Source organism: Cricetulus griseus, chromosome 4 (assembly GCF_003668045.3).
Source record: "Cricetulus griseus strain 17A/GY chromosome 4, alternate assembly CriGri-PICRH-1.0, whole genome shotgun sequence".
Taxonomy (NCBI): domain Eukaryota; kingdom Metazoa; phylum Chordata; class Mammalia; order Rodentia; family Cricetidae; genus Cricetulus; species Cricetulus griseus.
Window position 1 is genome coordinate 72,145,867 of NC_048597.1, and position 20,974 is coordinate 72,166,840.

Below are 20,974 nucleotides of genomic sequence, written 5' to 3' on the forward strand. Positions count from 1 at the left end.
CTTTGTAGATGCTAGGCAAGCATTTCGTGAACTGAGCTACATCCCCAGAAAACTGTGTGCCTTTTATTTTCTTAGTAGTTTTGTAGTACTGGGATTGAATGCTGCCAGTCGATCACTCAACCTACTGCTAAGCTTCTACAATTCAGCCTGTAGTCCTTAAACAAGGCTGGATTTTCTGCCCTGTTAAAACCAAGTCCAGCTTGCCCCATCTTTGTAATTCTCATGAAATTTGCCTTGTGTCTGTTAGCCATACTTCATTGTTAGGAGAGCTCCAAAGCTACACAGTATGTTTGTACACAGGCCATTTTAAAATTCTTTTTCTTTTATGAACATTCAATATTTTCTTTGTTTTTGTTTGTTTGTTTTGCCTTGTTTTTTGTTTTTTTCAGTACAGGGTTTTTCTGTATAGCCCTGACTATCCTGGAACTCACTCTGTAGACCAGGCTTGCCTTGAACTCGGAGATCTGCCTGCCTCTGCCTCCTGAGTGTTTTTGGTTGTCTTCATTTCATAGTTCTTTTTGGAATATTTTATCTTATGTGTCTGTCCTGCCCTCAGGAAATTGAAGTTCTCTTTAAAGAGTAGTGGTTAGTGAAGTGTGAGACCTTCCATTTCTTGAATGTGTCCGTATGTCATAGTCTCCAGACATGTCTCTGATGAGTTCTGAGGATCAGCTGGAAGACCAAGATGGTAGTTGGCAGGTTAGAGTATTCTCTCCGGTTCCATGATGCTTTCTTTGTAGAGCAATCAGGCTATCTCTAAATTGTCCCTTTCTGTAGATCAAAAGCCTGCTGTATTGCTGGCCCTTCCTTAGAACTGAGCTGGTTAAACATGGTAACACCCTTTGCCTTCTTGTGCCACTTACTAAAAATTCCCATATTAAAGCTCTAGTCACACTTGCTGGACTAGAATTTCCAGAGTTGGTCCAGGTACTTACAGTAGGCACCTGAGGTTGATAAGCAGGCAGCACCCTGTGGAACACCCATGCCACAAATTCTCCTCCTTGACTCATTCTGAGTTAGGTGTCTCACTTGTCCTCCAACTCAGAACTGGCACACTGACTCTGTCACTGTGTTTGAGAATGACTCCTGTGACTTTCTAGCTCTACTACTGTGGCATGATGGGAATGTGTGATGCAAAGAATCTTTTGGTTTGGTGACATAGAAGCCAATAGGGTGGCCATTGCCATTGTGAACCATGGCCACTTAAGGAGGGGCCTTTCCTGTTTTTGAGAGCATGTGGCCTGGGACAGGAGATTTTTTAGCCTGGCAGATGAGACAGGGCTCATGTTCAGGATGTAGGTTAGAAGGCATCTTGGGTGGATGGGAGGCTATCATCTCATTGGTTGTGTGGTCTGATTGAGGTGTAGTGGTAGGGAGTGACAGCCTAGGAATTTGGAGGAGGTGTATGTATGTGTGGGCTGGAGTCATGATACATTCTGGGTGGCTTAGGTTAAGATGCCTGCTGTACGTTCATTGGTGTTGGAGAAGCAGTGGGAAACATCAGGCTGATATACAATAGAAAACCGAGTGACAGACAATCTTAAAGATAGAGGATTCTCAAATAATCTGCATGGTGGTTGTGCTTTCTCAGTGAAGTGACTTTTGCTACATTATCTGTTTCTGAGAACCCCCATAGTTTCAGAGTCTTTTATGATGGAGTTTACTGCTCCGTTGTTAGCTCAGGAACTTAATACCCAGTTGATAGCTGAAGAAACTGAGCCTTAGTGCTGGTTCCTTGTTCCTTCTCCATTCCATACTGGTCGGTTGTGCTCGTTGCCTATCCTGGGATGGAGTCCTGAAATTGCTCTTAAAGTATTAGGTAGGTTTGTGGATACCCCATTTCCTTTGTTTGCCTTCTAGTTCCAGACTTACTCATCTTTGTAGCCTCAGCTTCCTTCCCATCCATAGCTAGTGCTCGTTTGGAAAAGCTAGGTCTGTAGACACCACAGGCCTCTGCTGCATGTCTGCCCTTGTGTAGCTGGAGGACAGCTACTTCAATTGTTTCTTTGTTTTTTTTCAGTTATTCTGTTTATTTCTTTTCTTTTTTATGTTTCTTCAGCTTTTTAATTATTTTTTATATACAAGTGCTCTGTCTGCATGTACGCCTGCATGCCAGAAGAGGCATCAGATCCCACTATAGATGCTTGTGAGCCACCATGTGGTTGCTGGGAGTTGAACTAAGGACCTCTGGAAGAGCTCTTAATTGCTGAGCCATCTCACCAGCCCCTCTTCCTTCCTTCCTTTCCTTCCTTCCCCTTCCCTCCCTCCACCCCTCCCTTCCTTTCCTGCTTCCCTCCCTCCCTCCATCCCTCATTTGATCTAGAGTCTCTGTAGTCCTAGCTGGCCTTGAACCCAAAGCAGTCCATCTTTTATTAGCCTTCCAAATGCTGGGATTACAGGTGTGAGCTGTCTGGCTCTACTGAGGGTATTTACATGGGCAGCATGACCAGCCCAAAGTGGAGGTGGTATATCTATAGGAGCATGGTTCCTCTCATTGTATTCAGTGGGTCGCTGAGGCTGGGGCTTGGCTTGGTCTGGGGCAAGGGTCTGTAGAGGTGATAGCATTACAGATGGGATTACCCTGGCTCCATGCTTCCTTCACCTGATGAGGTGTATTCTGGTGCTCACTCAAATGTTGTCATTGGTGATGCTGTCACCTGGTTTAATTTGAGGGAGTCAGGAGGGATCTTAATATGTGGTGCTTTCCCTGATTGACACCCCTTTATGCTTTGTTAATCAACAGGAGCTTGAAGAGATCCGCAAATGTGGAATGAAAAACTTCCGTAACATCCAGGTTGATGAAGCTAATTTATTGACTTGGCAAGGGCTTATTGTTCCTGTGAGTATTGAACACTTCCACTTCTTACTAGATTATTCTTTCAGGTGATATACTCCTACTGCTGGCTCTGTGTTCCTCAGTAAATTCCTAGTCTGGGCAGCCCACAGATGGGCAGAAGTGGGCAGTGGCTAAAGGGTTACAAGTAGGCTAGGGTATGGCTTTGGGTGCCTGAAAAGAATCCTGGCTTTGCACTGGTGTTTTACAATTGTAGATGTTCCAAAACTTCCAGATCTGTGGTTATTGACAAAAGAGGAGTATGCCCCTGTGCTCCTGTTGTTGCCCATCTCCCCTGTGTCTGAATGACTTGCTCTGTCTATCAGATTGAGATCCCTTTGTCTGCCTTGGAAGAGAGCTGGCTTCCCATGTAGACTTTTGCTGGCTTTCTCCGTTGAATTTGCATCTGTGACTAACCTGTGCTTTATTCCTGGTACGTTCCAATATGTTGCTCCGTATGTGTGTTCTCTCCTCCACTGTGTTCCAGAACCTTTTCTCCACTCCAGTGTCTGCCCCAGATAGCCCTACATCCTTCAAGGAAGCCTTCCTATAGGCTCAGGTTCCTACTAAGATGGCTTTGCTTTGGCCATATCATCCTCTTGACTTTTTCTTCCTTGTCTTCTCAGATGTCTTATCCTTTCTGACACTTGACCTGTACTTTTCTCAGTGCGCAATTCCTGTTTCTCCCACTCATCTGAAGTGCTTCATATCAAGCTCATGGGACCCTCTCAACTTTCACATAACTGACACTTGTTTGTCTCCAAAGCTTTGAGCCTTTGACAGGGTCCTAGCCCTTGAACCTGTAATCAGTTTCTACTTGCTGATTTGCTATTGCTTTCTCCTCACTTAAAGCTTGAATTTTTTCAATCTGGCTTTCTTTCTTCTTTCTGTTTTTTGTTTTTTGTTTTTCGAGATAGGGTTTCTCTGTAGCTTTGGAGGCTGTCCTGGAACTAGCTCTTGTAGACCAGGCTGGTCTTGAACTCACAGAGATCCACCTGCCTCTGCCTCCCAAGTGCTGGGATTAAAGGCGTGCACCACCACTGCCCGGCCCTGGCTTTCTTTTTTTATCCCTGGAGACCCTTCTAGCATCAGGTTGCTTACTATATGTGAAAGAGTTCTACCCCTCTTCCCCTGCCATCTCTCCCAGAGCTGCACTATTTGTCCACCATACAAGCCCCACTTGGACATCAGTGACTTCTGGTCACGTTAGCCTACAACTTTAATATGTCTTCACTGATATGCTGTCCTTTCTTTCTTCCACATTCACTATCTTCTTCCTTTTCTGACTTGCCCATCTGAGTCTCCAGCTTTTTCCCCTGTACCTGACACTCCTTCCATTGCTACTTGGAATGTTTCTTGTGGAGACATGGCTCCTATATCAAGGAGGATGTAATGTCTCCTCACTGCAGATGCTTTCTTGGTTCTGGCTATAAGATTAGACAGCAAACAATGGCTTGAAAGTTTAAATCTGGGAGTTGCCAGTCTAGATTTGCAAATAATCCCTCTCTGGGTTTCTTTAGACTTGAAAGTGGGTGGGCTCAGCACACAAGGAGGGTAGCTTCGAAGCTTTTAGATACTAGGGGCTGGCCTGTATCTATATCTCTTGCCTGTCATTGTGACCTATCAAGGGTAAGTAGGACAACTAGAACCATCTGATCCGTCGATCTGTCCCTTTTTTCTTGTGGGGGTAGGCAATTCAAGACAGGGTTTCTCTGTGTAGCCTTGACTGTCCTGGAACTTGCTCTGTAGACAAGGGTGGCCTGAAATTCAGCGATCTACCTGCTTCTGCCTCCCAAATGCTGGTATTAAAGGTGTGTTCCACCACTGCCTGACATTATCTGACAACCATGCCTGTGCCCCCCCCCCCACCTTCCACCTCCCGAGTGCTGGGATTAAATGCATGCTTCGCCACCATCTGTCCCTTTTTAAATTGAGATTGTATATTACTAAAATGTGAATGGCTAATCTATGGTTCTTTGGGGACATGAGAGGAATGAATGATGGTTTTAAGTGATTCTGGGTAGTGTCATCATGTGAGCCCACTGTCAGCAAACTTTGCCTTCAGCTCACAATGAGGTCTCTTGGTTTGTGCTGGCTCTGAAGCCTATGTCATATTGGTCTGTGGGAGCTCATTATGGTAGAGATTGACTACTCAAATCCTAGTGTGTTGAGACTCTGGGAGTATCTAGGCCAAAGATTTGCCTTTATTTGAAGTAGCTGCCCCAGGACAACTGTGGCAGTGGCTGTTCACATCTTCTCAGTGCCCCATTTCTCTCTGTCACCGCTCTCCAGGGCATCTCTTCTTCCCTCAGGATAGCTAATGTATGTACTTCCTACCCTGGACCTGAGTTCTTTTGCATCCCAGGGACTGGGCCAGCATGGGAATCTTGTGTTTAAGTTTACCCGAAGTCTGTCTAATGGAGGAAAACAGATAAAGCTGATAAAAGTCATGGCACTTGAGCTGTGTGCTCTGCCCTACCCTTCTACTTGAGCATGGCTGTAGCACTCAAGGGCTAGGTGGCTGAGTGAACTTCCTATAGACACTGTGTTACTATGGCAGTGCACATTTATTTATCTGTCTGCTGTACTGACGACTGGACCTAGAACTTTGTATATGTCAGTGCTCTGTCACTGAGCTTACTCTGCTGCCTTCTCCCTTTCATTTTAACCTTTTTATTCTGTATGTAGGTGTGTTTTGCCTGCATGTGTATGTGCACTATATGCATGCCTAGTGCCCACAGGCTAGAACAGGTCATTGGATTTCCTCAGAGCTGAGTTGTTAGTTTCTCTGTGGGTGCTGCAACCAAGCCCAGGTCTTCTGTAAGAATAACAAGTGCCCTTAACTTAGAGCCATCTCTCCAGTCCCACCCCTAAATCTATTTTAACTAACTAATTCTGAGGCAGGGTCTCTCTACATAGTACTGGCTACCCTGGAGCACTCTGTAGACCAGGCTGGCCTCGAACTCACAGAGATCTAGCTGTCTCTTCATATTGCCATGCCCCCCCCCCCAGTCTCTCGTGTAGTCCAAGCTAGCTAAAGATGACCTTGAACTCCTGATCCTCCTGTCTAGATCTTGCAAATGCTGGGAATACAGGTATAGTACCACTCCTGGCTCCTTTTTGGCTTTTATAGAGGGTTTCACTTTGTAGCTGGAGACTAGCTCTGAAATAACAGCAACCCTGTAGCCTCAGACCCTCCCCTCCCCTCCCCTCCCCCTCCCTCCCTCCCTCCCCTCCCCTCCCCTCCCTTCTCTTCTGTTCTTCTTTTCCCTCCCCCCCTCTGCCACTTCTCCTTCCCTCCTTCTTTCCTTCCCCCTCCCTCCATCCCTCCTTCCTTCCCCCACCCTCTTCCATCCACAGGATCTTATATGTCCCAGGCTGGTCTTGAACTTGCTATATAATTGAGTGTGGCCTTAAATTCTTGGTCCTTCTGCCTTCATCTGTTGAGTGCAGGCTTATGTGATACTGGGGACCAAGCCCAGAGCATTAAGCATGCTAGGTAAGCATTCTCCCAGCTGAGTTACATCTCTATCCCCATAGAGGTTTGTTTCTGGGCTTTCGAGTTTTAGAAAAGGCTATCTTTGTGGGTGCAAGTAAGGGTGTGAGTGGAGTTCAGAGGACAGTTTTAGGATGTCTGTTCTCTCTTACCTCTTCCCATAAAGGGTCTTTTTGTTTCTTTTTTGTTCTTTTTTTGGCCAAATACAATGGAGCACCTGGGGATTCTTTGTTTGTTTGTTTTGTTTTTGGAGACAGGGTTTCTCTGTGGCTTTGGAGGCTGATCTGGAACTAGCTCTTGTAGATCAGGCTGGTCTCCAACTCACAGAGATCCGCCTGCCTCTGCCTCCCGAGTGCTGAGATTAAAGGCATGCGCCACCACCGCCCGACCATAGCAATTCTTATAAAGGAAAACATTTAGTCTTTCTCTGTCCTGACAGCCAGTTCCCAAATAATTGCAATGAGACTGCTAATTAATTATGAAAGCTCAGTTGATACCCAAGTCTTGAAGTAGTAAGCACTTTTTCACCTATTGAGCCAGGGTTCTCAATCTTATTGTTGATACCTGTCCATTTATACTAGTGCTACATTGTTTACTGGGAATGTTTGTTTCATTTTTATTCTGTTTCCTTTTTTTGAAAGAAGGTCTCATGTGTACCCCAGGCTGGCCTTGAACTCATAGGAAGTCTCTTGTCTCTACCTTCTAAATGCTGAGATTTCAGGTGTGATCCTCCATAGTCAGCTTACAGTAAGTGTTGAAATCAGAAAATGTTAGCCTTCCAACTTTAGTCTTTACCACTTGGTTTGGGTGAAGGTCTCTCGGAATTCCATATTGAGCTATTCTGCTGTCCCCATTTTCTGTTTCATTATTATTATATATATATATCTGTGTGCCTAGTGCCCACAGAGGCCAGAAGAGGATGTCAGATCACCTGGAACTGGAGTTACAGTGGTGGTGAATGGAACCTGGTCCACTGTAAGAGAGAAGCCAGTGCTCTTAATGGCTGAGTGGGCCACATTAAGCTTTTTTAGGGATGGAATTCAGGTCACCAGAGTTGCTCTGTGAGCACTTTTACTGGTTGGTGAGCCAGCTCTCTGGCTCTCCTCTGTTTGTGTGATAAGGTCTTTGAAATTCAGGGGGATCTTATAATAGCACAGCTCAGTTTATTTTTCAAGTGTGCAGTAGTTGATGATAGTGAGTGGCTGCCTCACTTTTGATAGTTTCATCTTTAGTCTACCCCTTTGTCACATCGTATTGCTCTCATTTGTGAATACTTTGCTTTTTCTGTGTCCTCAACACTGTTGGTTAGTAGGATTCCATTGTTAACTGCGCTTTGGCATGTGCATATGGGGGCATGTTTTGTCCACTAGATGACAGTAGCCATGCTTGTCTTTGGAATGTCTTAAAAGACACTCTCGGGGCCTGGAGAGATGGCTCAGTGGTTAAGAGCTCTGACTGTTCCTCCAGAGGTCCTGAGTTCAATTCCCAGCCACCACAACCACCTTGAATGAGATCTGGTGCTCTCTGCTGGCATGCAGGCAGAAGACTGTATACAAAATAAATTCTTTGGGGAAAAAAAAAAGACACTCTCAGGCAATTCTAAGTCTCTCCAGAAGGGATAACGCTGGTCTCTGAGGAGAACCACTTCCCTGAGTTGGCTTTATTTTTACTTATTTATTTTTTGAGACAGGGTTTCTCTGTGTAGCCAACTGTCTTGAAACTCACACTGTAGACCTGGCCTCAAACTCAGAGATCCCCTTGCTTCTGCCTCCTGAGTGCTGGGATTAAAGGCGTGCGCCACCACCACCTGGCCTCCATGAAAGTTAGCTTTTAAGCCTTTGATACACATACTACAATCTACTTAACCACAGAAAAAGGTACCTAGTAAGGGACTGCTGTACTGCCATTGCCAGCCACTAGTTTTGTTTTTTAAAGTGGTTCAGGGTACATGCTTCTCTGTCAGGCACTGGAGCAGTGTGCTTTCTTCTCTATGTCTCAATCCCCTGTCTTATATGAGAATATAGGTTTTTCTGGGAGTGAAGAATGTTATTTGGTAAATGTGGAGGCTGAGTCTTAGAAATAGAATGAACGTGTGCCTTCTCAGCTTGCCTGGGCAGTATTTATCATGTTCTGTCTTTCTGGAAGGGGTGCTACCTTTGGCCAGATGTCCTAGTCTTGAAGTTTAATTAGCAACACTATATGATCTCAGTCTGCCCTTTGTGCTTTTGTGGGATCGTAAAATCTTGAAACCCAGAAAGAGTAATGCTTTGTTACAAGCATACTGAAGGTTTCTGGTTCCTGAGCATTATTCTATTTAAAAGCTTTTTCCATTTGTAACAACCTAAAACTTGCTGAAATTCTTGGGACATTTAGGTATTCGTGGCAGACGCTGCTTTTGTTTGTTTGTTTATGACAGGTGTCTCTTCCCCAGTTGGGATACATGGTGTTAGAGGATTCTATGTCAGGAGCTAGAGGCTTGACCTCCTGACTTCCTTTCTGGAACCAGTGATAGATTCAGAAAGGGAAAGACCAGAGGTAGAATGGAATGTGAGGATTCTTTTTTTTCTTCCCAGAGACCCGCCTGTTTCTGCCTCCTGAGTGCTAGGACTAAAGGCATGCACCATCACACCCAGCATAGAAAGAATAGGAGCTGGGTGTGGTGGGCCATGATTTAAAACCAAATCAGAGGGAGACAGAACTCTCTAAGAGTTAGAAGCGCCCCCCCCCCCCCCCGCCAAAAAAAAAAAAAAAAAAAAAAGGGTAGGAAGACCATAGAGAATTTGTTGACGTATGGTGGGAAGCTTCTTCTTGGATTTAACTGCTGTAAAATGGCTTTGTGGCTTATAGAATCATACCAAGAAATGAAGAATCTGAGATGTTTACCTTTTCCCCAAACTCATGGGGTGGGTAGCCTGCCATTTTATTTGGATGCTCATCACACATGAGATCTCAGACAATATCTATGTGATTCCCATGGTCTAGCAGGCAGATTGTACATTACTGCATTTGCTCAATCACCTTTGAGTCCAGCTCCCCAGAAGACATAAATATGGACACTTGCAAGTGCTGCAGGTTACATTAAAGGAGAGAGGGACCTTGTGTAGCTTAGGGTTGGTTACTCAGCACTGTTCTGCTCATTAGACTTCCAGCTGTGGATAACAACAGCGCTTGCTTGTGAGACTTGCTCTAAAACAGATGGGGTGAGATGGGGCAGAAAATCACTAGAATTTCAATGAAGTAATATAGAAGTGGTTTTGCTTTTTTTTTTTTTTTTAGCTATACTGTTTGTAAATATTTATAAAATAAGTAGTCTTTTCTTCTTAAATAGTTTCATGTGGGTTTTTTTTTTTTCTTTTCCTTTTTCTTTTTGTTTTTTGAGATCCGATCTCATTATGGAGCTTAGGCTAGACTTGAATTATCTGCTTCCTGAGTAGTAGAATTATAGGCATGTATACTGTCTTAGTCAGTGTTCTATTGTTGTGAAGAGACACCATGACCATAGGAATGATTTTTTAGTTTTGTTTGCTTTTTGTTTTTTTGAGATAGGGTTTTTCTGTGGCTTTGAAGGCTGTCCTGCAACTAGCTCTTATAGACCAGGCTGGTCTTCAATTCACAGAGATCCTCCTGCCTCTGCCTCCCGAGTGCTGAGATTGAAGGCATGGGCCACTACCATCCGACCATAGCAATTCTTATAAAGGAAAACATTTAGTCTTTCTCTGTCCTGACAGCCAGTTCCCAAATAATTGCAATGAGACTGCTTATTTATTATGAAAGCTCAGTTGATAGCTTAGGCTAGTTCCTAACTAGTTCTTACAAATTAAACCAACCCATTTCTAGTAATCTATGTGCTGCCACGTGGCTCCTGGCTGTTACCTCTCCTACTTGTCTTGCTTATTCTCTGTCTCTTGATGTATCTCCTTTCTCCCAGGGTCCTCTCTGCCCGGAAGGCTTGCCTAGCTATTGGCTGTTGAACTTTTTATTAAACCACTCAAAGTGACACATCTTCACAGTATACACAAAGATTATTCCACAACAGGGACTTGCTTACAGTTTTAGAGGTTTAGTCCATTGTTGTGGCAGGAAGCATGGCAGCATGCAGGTAGATACTATGGTACTAGAGAAATTGAGAGTTCTACATCTCAACTCATCAGGAAAAGAGAAGAGAGAAACCCCAACACCCCGCTCACCCCAGTGACTCACTTCCTTCCAACAAGGCCACACCCCCTAATCTCTCTCAAGTAACACCATTCCATAATGACCAAGCATTCAAATATTTGAGCCTGTTGGGGCCATTCCTATTCAAACCACTGCATATATTATACCTGACTAAAAGAAACATTTTAAGACCAGTCACTTTCTTTCATATATAAAAAGAAGGTGGATAAAGTTCTTCCTAGAGCTATTTTATTTGTGCAGTTCTGAGGATTGAATGACTCTATCCCTGTGTGCACCACCTTGGCTAGTTTACTGTTATCAGGGATGGAATTCAGAGCTTGTACACCCCAGACAGTCACGTGCCAACTGTGCTACACCCTCAGCCTCTTGTGTTGTTTTGGTTAGTTTGATTTCTTTTTGCTTTTGTTTTGTTTATTTGTTTTGAAACAATGTTTTGTTTCCCAAGTACACATCTGGGTTCTATAACTATCTCTGCATTTTGATGAATTTATCTGAGGGGCTCCCTCAAGAAGACACATTCACTAGTGTATAAAAAGCATGAGGATACAAATAAAGCGATCTTTTGAGCAAGGCATTGATGTGCTCAGGGTTGTGGAGATTTCTGATTGCTGGAAAGGTGGGGCTCTGTGGTCTATGGAGAGGACAGGGATACTTGAATTTATGTAGGGCCTTGGAAATGAAGACGTGATGCAGTTGAGGGGCACTACTTCCAGGCCTTTGCTTCCTCTTTCTTGGGGTTATTTGCTCAATTGAGACAGACTATCTTGGAAAGACAGATGGTCTCAGCAAAACATTTCCTTTCTTTGGCTCATTGGTAGTGGTTTGAACAAGGTCAGCGGTAACCTCATAGGAGCACAGGGAGTCCATGCCTTCCTGGAACATACTCTATACTCTTTTCGGGAGCCTCTACAGGATCAAGTTTTCTGAAAACCTATGTCTCTGGTTTTGAAGTTTTATGGCTATTTCATGGCCCAGGAATGCACAGCTTGTGTACAGACATGTGATCTGCTACAGACTGAATAGGAGCCCAGAGAGTCTAATCTGTTCAGATGCTTCAACCCTCCTTCCCTCCCTCCCCCTCTTCCTTTCTTCCTTTTTGTTTATGTTTTTGGTTTTTTCTAGACAGAGTTTTTCTGTGTAGCCCTGGCTGGCCTGGAACTCACTTTGTAGACCAGGCTGGCATCAAACTCACAGAGACCCACTTGCTTTTGCCTCCTGAGTACTGGGATTAAAGGTGTGTGCCACCATTGCTCAGCTGCTTCATGGCCTTTCTGTGCAATATTGCTTTGTTTATGGCTTGCGTTAAGAGGATCTTTCCCTCTTCCCTTCTCTTCTCTTTAGATAGAGATTCACAGTATAGCTCTGGATGGCCTGGAACTCTATGTAGTCCGGGCTAGCCTTAGTCTTATGGAGATCCATCAGTTTCTGCCTTGCTCATGCTGGGATTACAGATGTATACTACCACTCGTGGCCCATGGAAGATCTTATAAACCAACTACTACACAAGGTAGATGGCAGCTCTGAGGGAAGATTAAGAGTTTCTTTGTATAATAATAATAATAATAATAATAATAATAATAATAATAAGAAGAAGAAGAAGAAGAAGAAGAAGAAGAAGAAGAAGAAGAAGAAGTAAAAATGGGCCACAGAGATGGCTCTGGAGACACTTGCTGCTCATCTGGAGAAGTAAATTCCGTTTTCTAGTATCATGTCAGGCAGTTCACACCCAGCTGTAAGGAACTCCAGGGAATCTGACACTCTCTTCTAGCCTCTGTGGGCACTCATACACTTCTGTCATACAAATACACAGACATATACACTTAAAGTTGAAAAAAGTAAAGAAACCGGGCTGGAGAGATGGCTTAGAAGTTAAGAGCACTGGCTGGTCTTCCAAAGGTCCCGAGTTCAATTCCCAGCAATCTCATGGTGGCTCACAGCCATCTGTAATGAGATTTGGTGCCCTCTTCTGTCCTGCAAGCATACATGCAGGAGGAACATTGTAAATATAGTAAATAAATAAATCTTTTAAAAAATAGTAAACAAGCCATGCATGTGTAACGTGGAGGAATAAATTTCCTAAAAATTTATGTGATATTTTTCTAGAAAACTGTTTTCTTCTTAGTGTCGCAGACAGTTTTTTAGCTGCCTTCTCATAGGCCTAGTTTATCTCTAGAATGTCACATTGTTACTTGTGGCATTTTAGGCCTGTGGTGGTTAATCTTCATTGTGAATTTGACTGGTGAAGCATGAGAGAGAGGGGGGAAGGAGGGAGGGGAAAAGAGACAGAGACAGTCCGAGAGTACATTTCCATAGAAGACTAAATTGGAATGACTAATTCTGAATTGAATGAGACCATCATGAGCTGGATGGAATGCACGGATAAAGCTGAGTACCAGCCTTCTGCCACCCCTGCTTCCTCTCTGTTGCGATGTGTATTGTTCTACAGTTAGGATAGACTGACATCCCTGATACTGAGAACCAAAGTACACCCTCCCTCACATTGGGTCTCACTTTGTTGCAGGGGAAGAATTGTGACTAATCCAGCAGCTTTACCCAAAAGACAATTTTAATTTTGCCTGTTCACCAAAAATAACTTGGTCAAGCTAGATGTAGTGGCAGCTTAGTACTAGGCCAATGTGGGTCCTGCAGTCTGTGATTTGTACACATCAGAGCCACTTCTTTGCCTACACAAGTGTCTTGGGGTCTATTGCTGTGAGGAGATACCATGACCATGGCAATTCTTTTTTATTGTTGTTGTTTTTTCAAGACGGGGTTTCTCTGTAGATTTGGAGCCTATCCTGAAAACTCAAACTCACAGAAATCTGCCTGCTTCTGCCTCCTGAGTGCTGAGATTAAAGGTGGGCGCCACCACTGCCCAGCCCTGACCACAGCAATTCTTATAAAGGAAAACATTTAATCGGGGTGTCTTATAATTCAGAGGTTCAGCCCATTCTTGTCATGGCAGGAAGCATGGTGGTATACAGGCAAAAATGGTGCTAGAGAAGTAGCTGGGAGGTCTATATCTGGAATGACAGGCTGCAGAAGTAAGAGATACTGGACCTAGCTTGAGCATTCGAAACCCCAAAGCCCACCCCCAGTGACACACTTCCTCTTACAAGTCCACACCTCCTAATAGTGTCACTCTTTTGACCTAGCACTCAAATCTATGAGCCTGTGGGGTCATTTCTATTCAGACCACCGCAACAAGGAAAGAGGCTCATAGTGGTTAGGTGAGTATGGCCATGAGCCCTTGGTGAGGATAGCCTCTGCTCTTAGAGCAAGTGATTCCTTTGGCAGGCACAAGGAACTTGACAAATCTAGTTTCTCATTGCCAGTATCCTTGGTGCAGGCTCTTGGTACTCCCATTTTACAAGATTGAGCATGTTCTCAGACTTGTCTCTGGCCTGTATTTAGATCTTCTTTGGCCGCTCTCAAGTTTCCAGCTTCTTGCACAGGGCATGATGAACAGCAGGAAACAGGAGGTTGCCCAGTCCTGGATGCAGAGTAAAGACATTTAGCAGCTCTTCTCAGCTAGCAGTCTGCAGGAGCAAGCTATTTTACATGGCTATCACAGCATAAACAAGGTTTTCAGTTAGTTGCACCCTCACCCCATCCTCTGCCTCTCCACTTTCATTCCCCCCTAAAAGTCCAAAGCAGTAGGACAAAGAGTGAGTTATCCTGAGTAGAGCAGGTCACAGTACAGACAGGACAAGGTTTTGGAGTGATCTAGAAAACTGTTCCTTAAAGAATTAAGGGATTGGTGAAGTGGCTCGTCAGGTAAAGGCTTCCAGTGTAAAGCTAAGTTGTGATGAAAGGAGAAAACCCACTTCTGACCTACGTAGGTATACATACATGTTAAACAAATAAACAAGCATAATTTAAAATTATTATTAATTGCTAGAGCAGGAGGAGGGAAGAGAGGGGAACTGGGATTAGTATGTAAAAAAGAGAAATAAAAACAAAACATGTCCCCAAAATTAAAATTATTGTTGTTGTTATTATTTTTGGTTTTTGAGACAGGGTGTCTCTTTGTAACAGTCCTGGCTATCCTGGAACTCACTTTATAGACCAGGCTGGCCTTGAACTCACTGAGATCCACCTGCCTCTGCCTCTAGAGCGCTGGGATTAAAGGTGTGCACCGCCACCACCACTCCCCCAGCTAAAATTATTTCTAAAGATGTAATTAAAGAGGTTTGCTGGGGTGAATCTGGGTGGTGAGGGGCTGGTGGTTTAATCCTGTATTTTTTTAGTGGTGCAGGGCTACCTTCTGTACACAGATAGTGTCGACTCCACCATTCCAGAGCATCCCTGTTCTAGCTAGTCTGTGTTTTTCCCCACTCCCCACTCCCCACCAGCTTGCCTGGCAGTTTCTGTGTTCAGTGCCTTGGTTTAGGCTACCACTTATAGCCTTAGCAGCTTCTTAGCCAGCTGGCTGCTCACATCCTCCTAGTCCTGTGCTATTCCCTCAACCCGACACCTTAGTTTTTAGTACTCTGCTAGAAGGCCTTTCTCTTCCTTTGCTCAGTCTACCCCAGTCTTCCTGACAATGCTATTCAGTGCCTCCCTTTTCTGGTTAGGGTTAGACTGTGGGAATCTGGAGACCGAGAGTGCATGTCAGTCTCAGCTCCCAGTAGATAACATTGCTTGCTGTAGAGTTTTCATATAGGCCCGGGGTGTGAGGAGGTAGGATGGAGTATGGGAGCTATCATAGTGCTGCTCGGCCTCTCCCAAACCTGGGAGCCCAAATGTAAGAAGAGGTGAGGAGAGTGGAGGTCCCAAAGAGTTCATTTTTGGGGACTCTGGGGCATGACACTGGCTCATGTCAACCAACCAGTAATTAGCGCTTCTCCTTCAGGTTCCACCATTGAGGAGAGTGCTGGTCTTACCTCAGGAGACCAAACTTTCTAGAACTCAGAGTCTGGACTCTACTCTGACTGTCATCACTCAGTGTGCTCTGCCCTGAGTTATTTGTCTTTGGTGGCTGTTTATAGCTTCAAAAACAAATGAACAACAAAACCGCCTATCTGTGAAGAACTTTTGGAATTCTGCATTGAGAATAGGAGAACACATTGGAAACCAGGGAAGCAGAGTTGATGCTGTTGGGATAAGGACTTTGCACCAAAGCTTGGCCTAGAGGAGGGGAGGGCAAAGTGTGTGAGAATGTCTCTCCTCCATGCAGGAACAGCCACATGGACAGGACACAAGAGCTCTTGCAATTCTGAAAAAGAAAGTGAACACAACACAGGAAGCTTTGGCAGCACATGTGAATATTATGAGTCCTTTTATAGTTTCTCCTCCAGTCTGCAAATAATGGGCCCAGAAGTCTGACACATTTGACTGCTGCCCCTCAGGATAGTTTAGTGGGTTGAAGGCATTTACTATCAAGCCTGACCACAGTCAGTCCCTGGTGTAAGTAGATAGGATGAGTATGGGGCTGCTCTGGTGCTTCTGGGCATCTTGCAAACCAGACAGAAGGAGAGCAGTAAGTTCAGTGTGGAGGGCACTTCAGTTCTGGAGATGAGAAGGGTGGGAGAAAGGCCAAAGAGTTCATTCTTGGGGACTCTGGGCTCATCACATAGTAAAAGGAGAAAACTGACTTGGATAAGCTCTCCTCTGATCTCTATATACATACTTATGATGGTAGGAGTGCACGCCCATGCGCACACACTTTAAAAAGTTATGCCTACCTGGGCTGGGGTTGTGCACACCTTTAATACCAGCACTTGGGAGGCAGAGGCAGGTGGATGTCTCTGAGTTGGAGGTTAGACTGGTCTACAGAGAGAGTTCTAGGATAGACAGGTGTACACAGAGAAAACCCTGTCTGATTTGGGGTAGATCTCTGGGTGTGGGAAGAGAAAACTTAATGTAAAATAGGAATAACAACAAAACTTTTTTGTTTTGTTTTTCTGAGACAGGGTTTCTCTGGGTAACAGTCCTGGCTGTCCTGGAACTCATTCTGTAGACCAAGCTGGCCTTGAACTCACAGAGATCTACCTGCCTCTGCCTCCTGAGCCCTGGGATTAAAGATGTGCGCCGCCACCACTTTGTGGTGACAAAAGTCACAAATGAGGGTGTACAGGTAAAGCATGGTAATATGGATTTGTAGTTCCAGGCACGTGGAAGGCTAGGGCTACAGGGACACTTGAGCCCAGTATTTTAGGGATATTCTGGGCCTGGGCAACATGGTGAGACTCTTCTCTTCTCTTAGAAGTGAGGCAGGGGGAAATGAAGAAGCAGCAGCTAAGGCTAGCTGTGGTGGTATATAGCTGTAATCTTAGGGCTCAGGACAAAGAATCAAGATGGCAAGTTCAAAGCTAGCTTCAGCTACATACAGGGGAGGGGGCAAAGAGATAGGGCTGGTGGGTGAGAGTGCTTACTGTTAAGGATGATGACCAAAGGCAATTCTGGAGCCCATAGGTGGAAGAAGAGAACTGACTCACTGCTTCCTCTGACCGCCACATTACATACGTGTGTACCACACATGTGCACTCACATGTTTGTTTTGTTTGTTTGTTTGTTTTGTTTTCTTTTTCTTTTTTTTTTTTTTAAGACAGGGTTTCTCTGGCTTTAGAGGCTGTCCTGGAACTCACTCTGTAGACCAGGCTAGCCTCGAACTCACAGAGACCCACCTGCCTCTGCCTCCTGAGTTCTGGGATTAAAGGCGTGCATCACCACTGCCTAGCACACAGTGTTTTTCAGTTTTTTTTTTTTTCAAAGAAATTTAAAAAAGAAATATGCAGATGACACACTTAATACTGTTGTCATTGAAAAAAACTTGGAAACAACAGTGAAGTGCTATTCCACATTTATTGTCTATTAGTGTGACAATAAAAATGTTGGCAACTTTACATGTGGATAACACCAAAGCAGTAGGAATGCTCATTCATCACTGGAGGAGTACAAATGGAACTTTGAAAGATGGTTGGGCAGGGTTAGGGTTTGAATTTGAAGTACCCTCTACTATAAATAGTAAAGCTACTCTTTAAAAAAAAAGAAAAGCAGTCAATTTGTCCTAGTGGTTTCTACTACTGTTATAAGACTGTATGAGTAAGGCAACTTCTAGAAGAAAAAGTTTATTAGGGCTTATAGTTCCAGAGGGTGAGTCCATGACCATCATGGGAGCAAGGCTGCAGGCAGGTAGTCAGACGGGCATGGTTTTCAAAGCCCATCCCCAGTGACATGCCTTCTTCAACAAGGCCACGCATCCCAATCTTTCTCCAACAGTTTCACCAACTTCAGATCAAACATTCAAACAGCCTATGGGGCCTTCTCATTTAAACCACCATACTGCTGAAAAATAATAAGGCTGTAAGGAACATTGATTTCAAACCTTTTCAAATTTTACTGGGCGTCTTATCTAGAGATACTGGCTGGTTGTTGGATTACCTTTTGTGTGGCAGGGCTTCAGTCGATGTACCTTTGGGAATAATTAATGAACAATTAAAGCAGCCCTGACATGGCCATAGATGTATGGACTGTAGTATGTTCATTTTGATCTGTGCCCCCCCTTTTTTTTCTTTTAGGACAACCCTCCATATGACAAGGGGGCCTTCAGAATTGAAATCAACTTCCCAGCAGAGTATCCATTCAAACCACCCAAGATCACATTTAAAACAAAGATCTACCACCCTAACATTGATGAGAAGGGGCAGGTCTGTCTGCCGGTAATTAGTGCTGAAAACTGGAAGCCAGCCACCAAGACTGACCAAGGTGAGCTTTTCTTCTCACTACCTTTCTGGGAATACTACTTTGTGATGGGTGCTTGAAGTTTTTCTCTAATACCCTATCAGACAGAGTGAGAAATACTACCTCAGCAACTTAAGTGCACAAAAAGTACTGCTGAGACCCCAGCAGTCCGGTGAGGCTTGCCTCATCTTAGCCGAAGTGTTAACTGTGTTAGAGGGCACTGACCCTGGATGTGCTAAAGGATTGTGGTACTGCCTAGCTAGGGAAAGTGAGGGTACTGTTGGATGCATACACAGTTAGCACTTGGAATCACTTCAAAGAAAGGTTACTAAGAACATTCTAGCCTATTAGAAGGGCTTAAGCCAAGACCTGTAGCTCCCAGTAGGTGGTTTGGGAGTTCAGAACAAGATGCAGTCAGACTTGGGTAGCATCCCTATGAAAGCATGTCGTTGGCTACAGTGCCCTAGTTCTTAGAGTGAGTTATGGCTAGACGTGTCCATGCTCATTGTTCGGAGAAAAGGATTTGATTCCATGTGTGTCTTGATTGTTCTACTGCTTGTCCCTTTCTTGCTACTTCCAAGAGAGAGACTTTATTGATTTTGCCTAGTATTAGTCATAAACTTAGACTTTATGAAACAAGGTCTTGTAATAGCTTTCACATTGGCCTGGAACTCTCTTTATAGTCCAGGCTATAGTCAGGATGTTTCTACCTGAACCTCCAGAGTGATTACAGGTATACAACGCCACACCTAGTTCCAATTTTTATTAGTTCTAGACTTGCTTTTGAAGTCCTAATTTCGTGTGTTTTGGTGACTTTCTACTAAGTAATTGAAGCAATGTAAAATTAGGTTAGGTTATAGAGAGTGGATGGAGGTGGTATTAGTGAGACTAAAGGTGGCTTTTCCTTTCTGGTGGAAGGAAGCCCTGGAAGATGGAGATTGTCACATTTTAGCAGTAATCCCCATAAAACCTGACTGTCAGGTTCCAGCAGTTGGAAGCAACAGATGCTATGTTTAAAGGCATGTGCCAACACTGCCCAACTGTGAACTTGTTTCTTAATGGCATCGAATCGTGGTTTTCTTCTGCCTGTGTCCTTAGGAACATTTCCATCGATGACTCCTTTCAGATCTAGTTTCATATTCTCTGATCTTATTAAAGTAACAGGCTCTAGTTCATGTCAGTCATCCACCATACAGCCTTTTATTATCTCTAGACTCTGTTAGGGTTTTTCTGTTTAGAGCCTTAAGGTTGTTAGTGTTATTATTTTATGTGTATGGGTGTTTTACCTTATGTATGTCTGTGCATCTTGTGCATGCCTGGTATCTAGCAGGAGTTGGCTCCCCTGAAATTAGATCTGACAGTTGTGAGCTGCCATGTGGGTTCTGGGAATTGAACCTAGATTCTCTGGAGGAGCAGTCAGTGTCTTAACCACTGAGCCATCATTTCTCCAGTCCCTCAGAGTCATGTTTTATTAGACAGGTATGGAAAAAAATGATATGGTTGGGTGCTGGAGAGATGGCTCAGTGGTTAAGAGTACTTGTGCTTCCAGAGGACCAGGGTTCAATTTCCAGCACACATGGTGGCTGGCAACCATCTGTAACTATAGTTGCAAGAGATCAGTGCCCTCTATGGCATCCATGAACACTGTATACACACAGTGCTCAGACATACATGCACCCATACACATAAAATAAAAATAGATAAATCTTTTTTTATAAAGGTTTTATTTATTTATTATGTATTTTGTTTCCATGTATATCTTCACATCAGAAGAGGGCACCAGATCTCATAACGGATGGTTGTGAGCCACCATGTGGTTGCTGGGAATTGAACTCAGGACCTCTGGAAGAGCAGTCAGTGCTCTTAAGCTCTGAGCCATCTCTCCAGCCCCAGATAAATCTTTTTTTAAAAAGAAAAAAATTAAAATTAAAACGTCCTTAGTTCTTGAGTTCAATTCCCAGCAGTCACATTGAGTGGTTGACAGCCATCTACAGCTCCACAGCTCTAGGGAATCTGATGCCCTCTTCTGGCCCCTGAGGTCACCTGCACAAATATGTGTATTTTTCCCCCTATGGAGGCTTTTTATTTAGTTTTACATCTCTAGAAAAAGAATCCGAGGATTTTCCCTCCTGTGTGTTTTTATCTTGCTTGTTTATGGTCCATGATGCCAGCTGAGGTTGTCAGGATAGTGAAGCCAAACTGATGGGATGGGAGCAGATTGTTCTGCCATTTTTCTAGGTCTTTGAGTGGCACATCAAATCTAGGGCTGATCACTCCACATTTGTTCAACCTGCCTGTGAGGTTCATGACAATTTTCCCAGCTCTGTGGTCATCTATGATTTCAAATTCACCAATGTAACCATGCTTCATCATCACAGTTAGGAACCGAATGATGACTTTGGAGCAGGGCCTGATGAGGACTTGGTGTTTGCCTCTCCTCAGCATTGTTGATGCTCTTCAGAGCATCGGCCAGGACATTCATGTGCACCATGGTGACGGCATGGAAAAATGGTGGAAAGAGGGCTACGTGCATTCTAATACCTAAAATACACACAAATTAAGTATACTGGAAAAGCAATGAAAAAATAAAAATGTTCCTGTGATCTAGCAGGTCAACTCTTAGTTGTATGTACCTCCCAAAAATGAAAGCAAGGATCCACACAAACACCTTTTTAATTATATTCATGTGTTTATATGTGTTCATGAATGCATGTCACAGCATGCATATGGAGGGAGTCAGTTCTCTCCTAACCCATATGTCAGGGATTAAGCTTGGAGGCAAG

At 44.0% G+C, this 20,974-nt stretch overlaps 2 protein-coding genes across 5 annotated transcripts in view; one reads left to right on the forward strand and one right to left on the reverse strand.

Annotated features, from left to right (window-relative positions):
• The window catches only part of Ube2l3 (ubiquitin conjugating enzyme E2 L3), a 45,334-nt gene that overhangs the window by 19,322 nt on the left and 5,038 nt on the right, over positions 1 to 20,974 (forward strand). For 3 of the 4 annotated variants that reach the window (XM_027413208.2, XM_027413209.2, XM_035444743.1), the window contains exons 2-3: positions 2,744 to 2,839; positions 18,029 to 18,215. In XM_027413208.2, coding sequence (XP_027269009.1) covers positions 2,744 to 2,839; positions 18,029 to 18,215 — 283 coding nt within the window. The remainder of the gene's footprint in view (positions 1 to 2,743; positions 2,840 to 18,028; positions 18,216 to 20,974) is intronic. The other variant, XM_027413210.2, reaches the window with a different exon arrangement.
• Positions 20,316 to 20,820, reverse strand: LOC107978927 (40S ribosomal protein S15a-like). The gene has a single exon (XM_035444744.1). It carries the CDS (start codon positions 20,634 to 20,636, stop codon positions 20,331 to 20,333), a length of 306 nt encoding a protein of 101 aa, XP_035300635.1. The 5' UTR covers positions 20,637 to 20,820; the 3' UTR covers positions 20,316 to 20,330.

Bases quoted from the DNA above. Each gene is read 5' to 3' on its own strand.
- LOC107978927 (XM_035444744.1), bottom strand. From the start codon at position 20,636: ATGCTGAGGAGAGGCAAACACCAAGTCCTCATCAGGCCCTGCTCCAAA.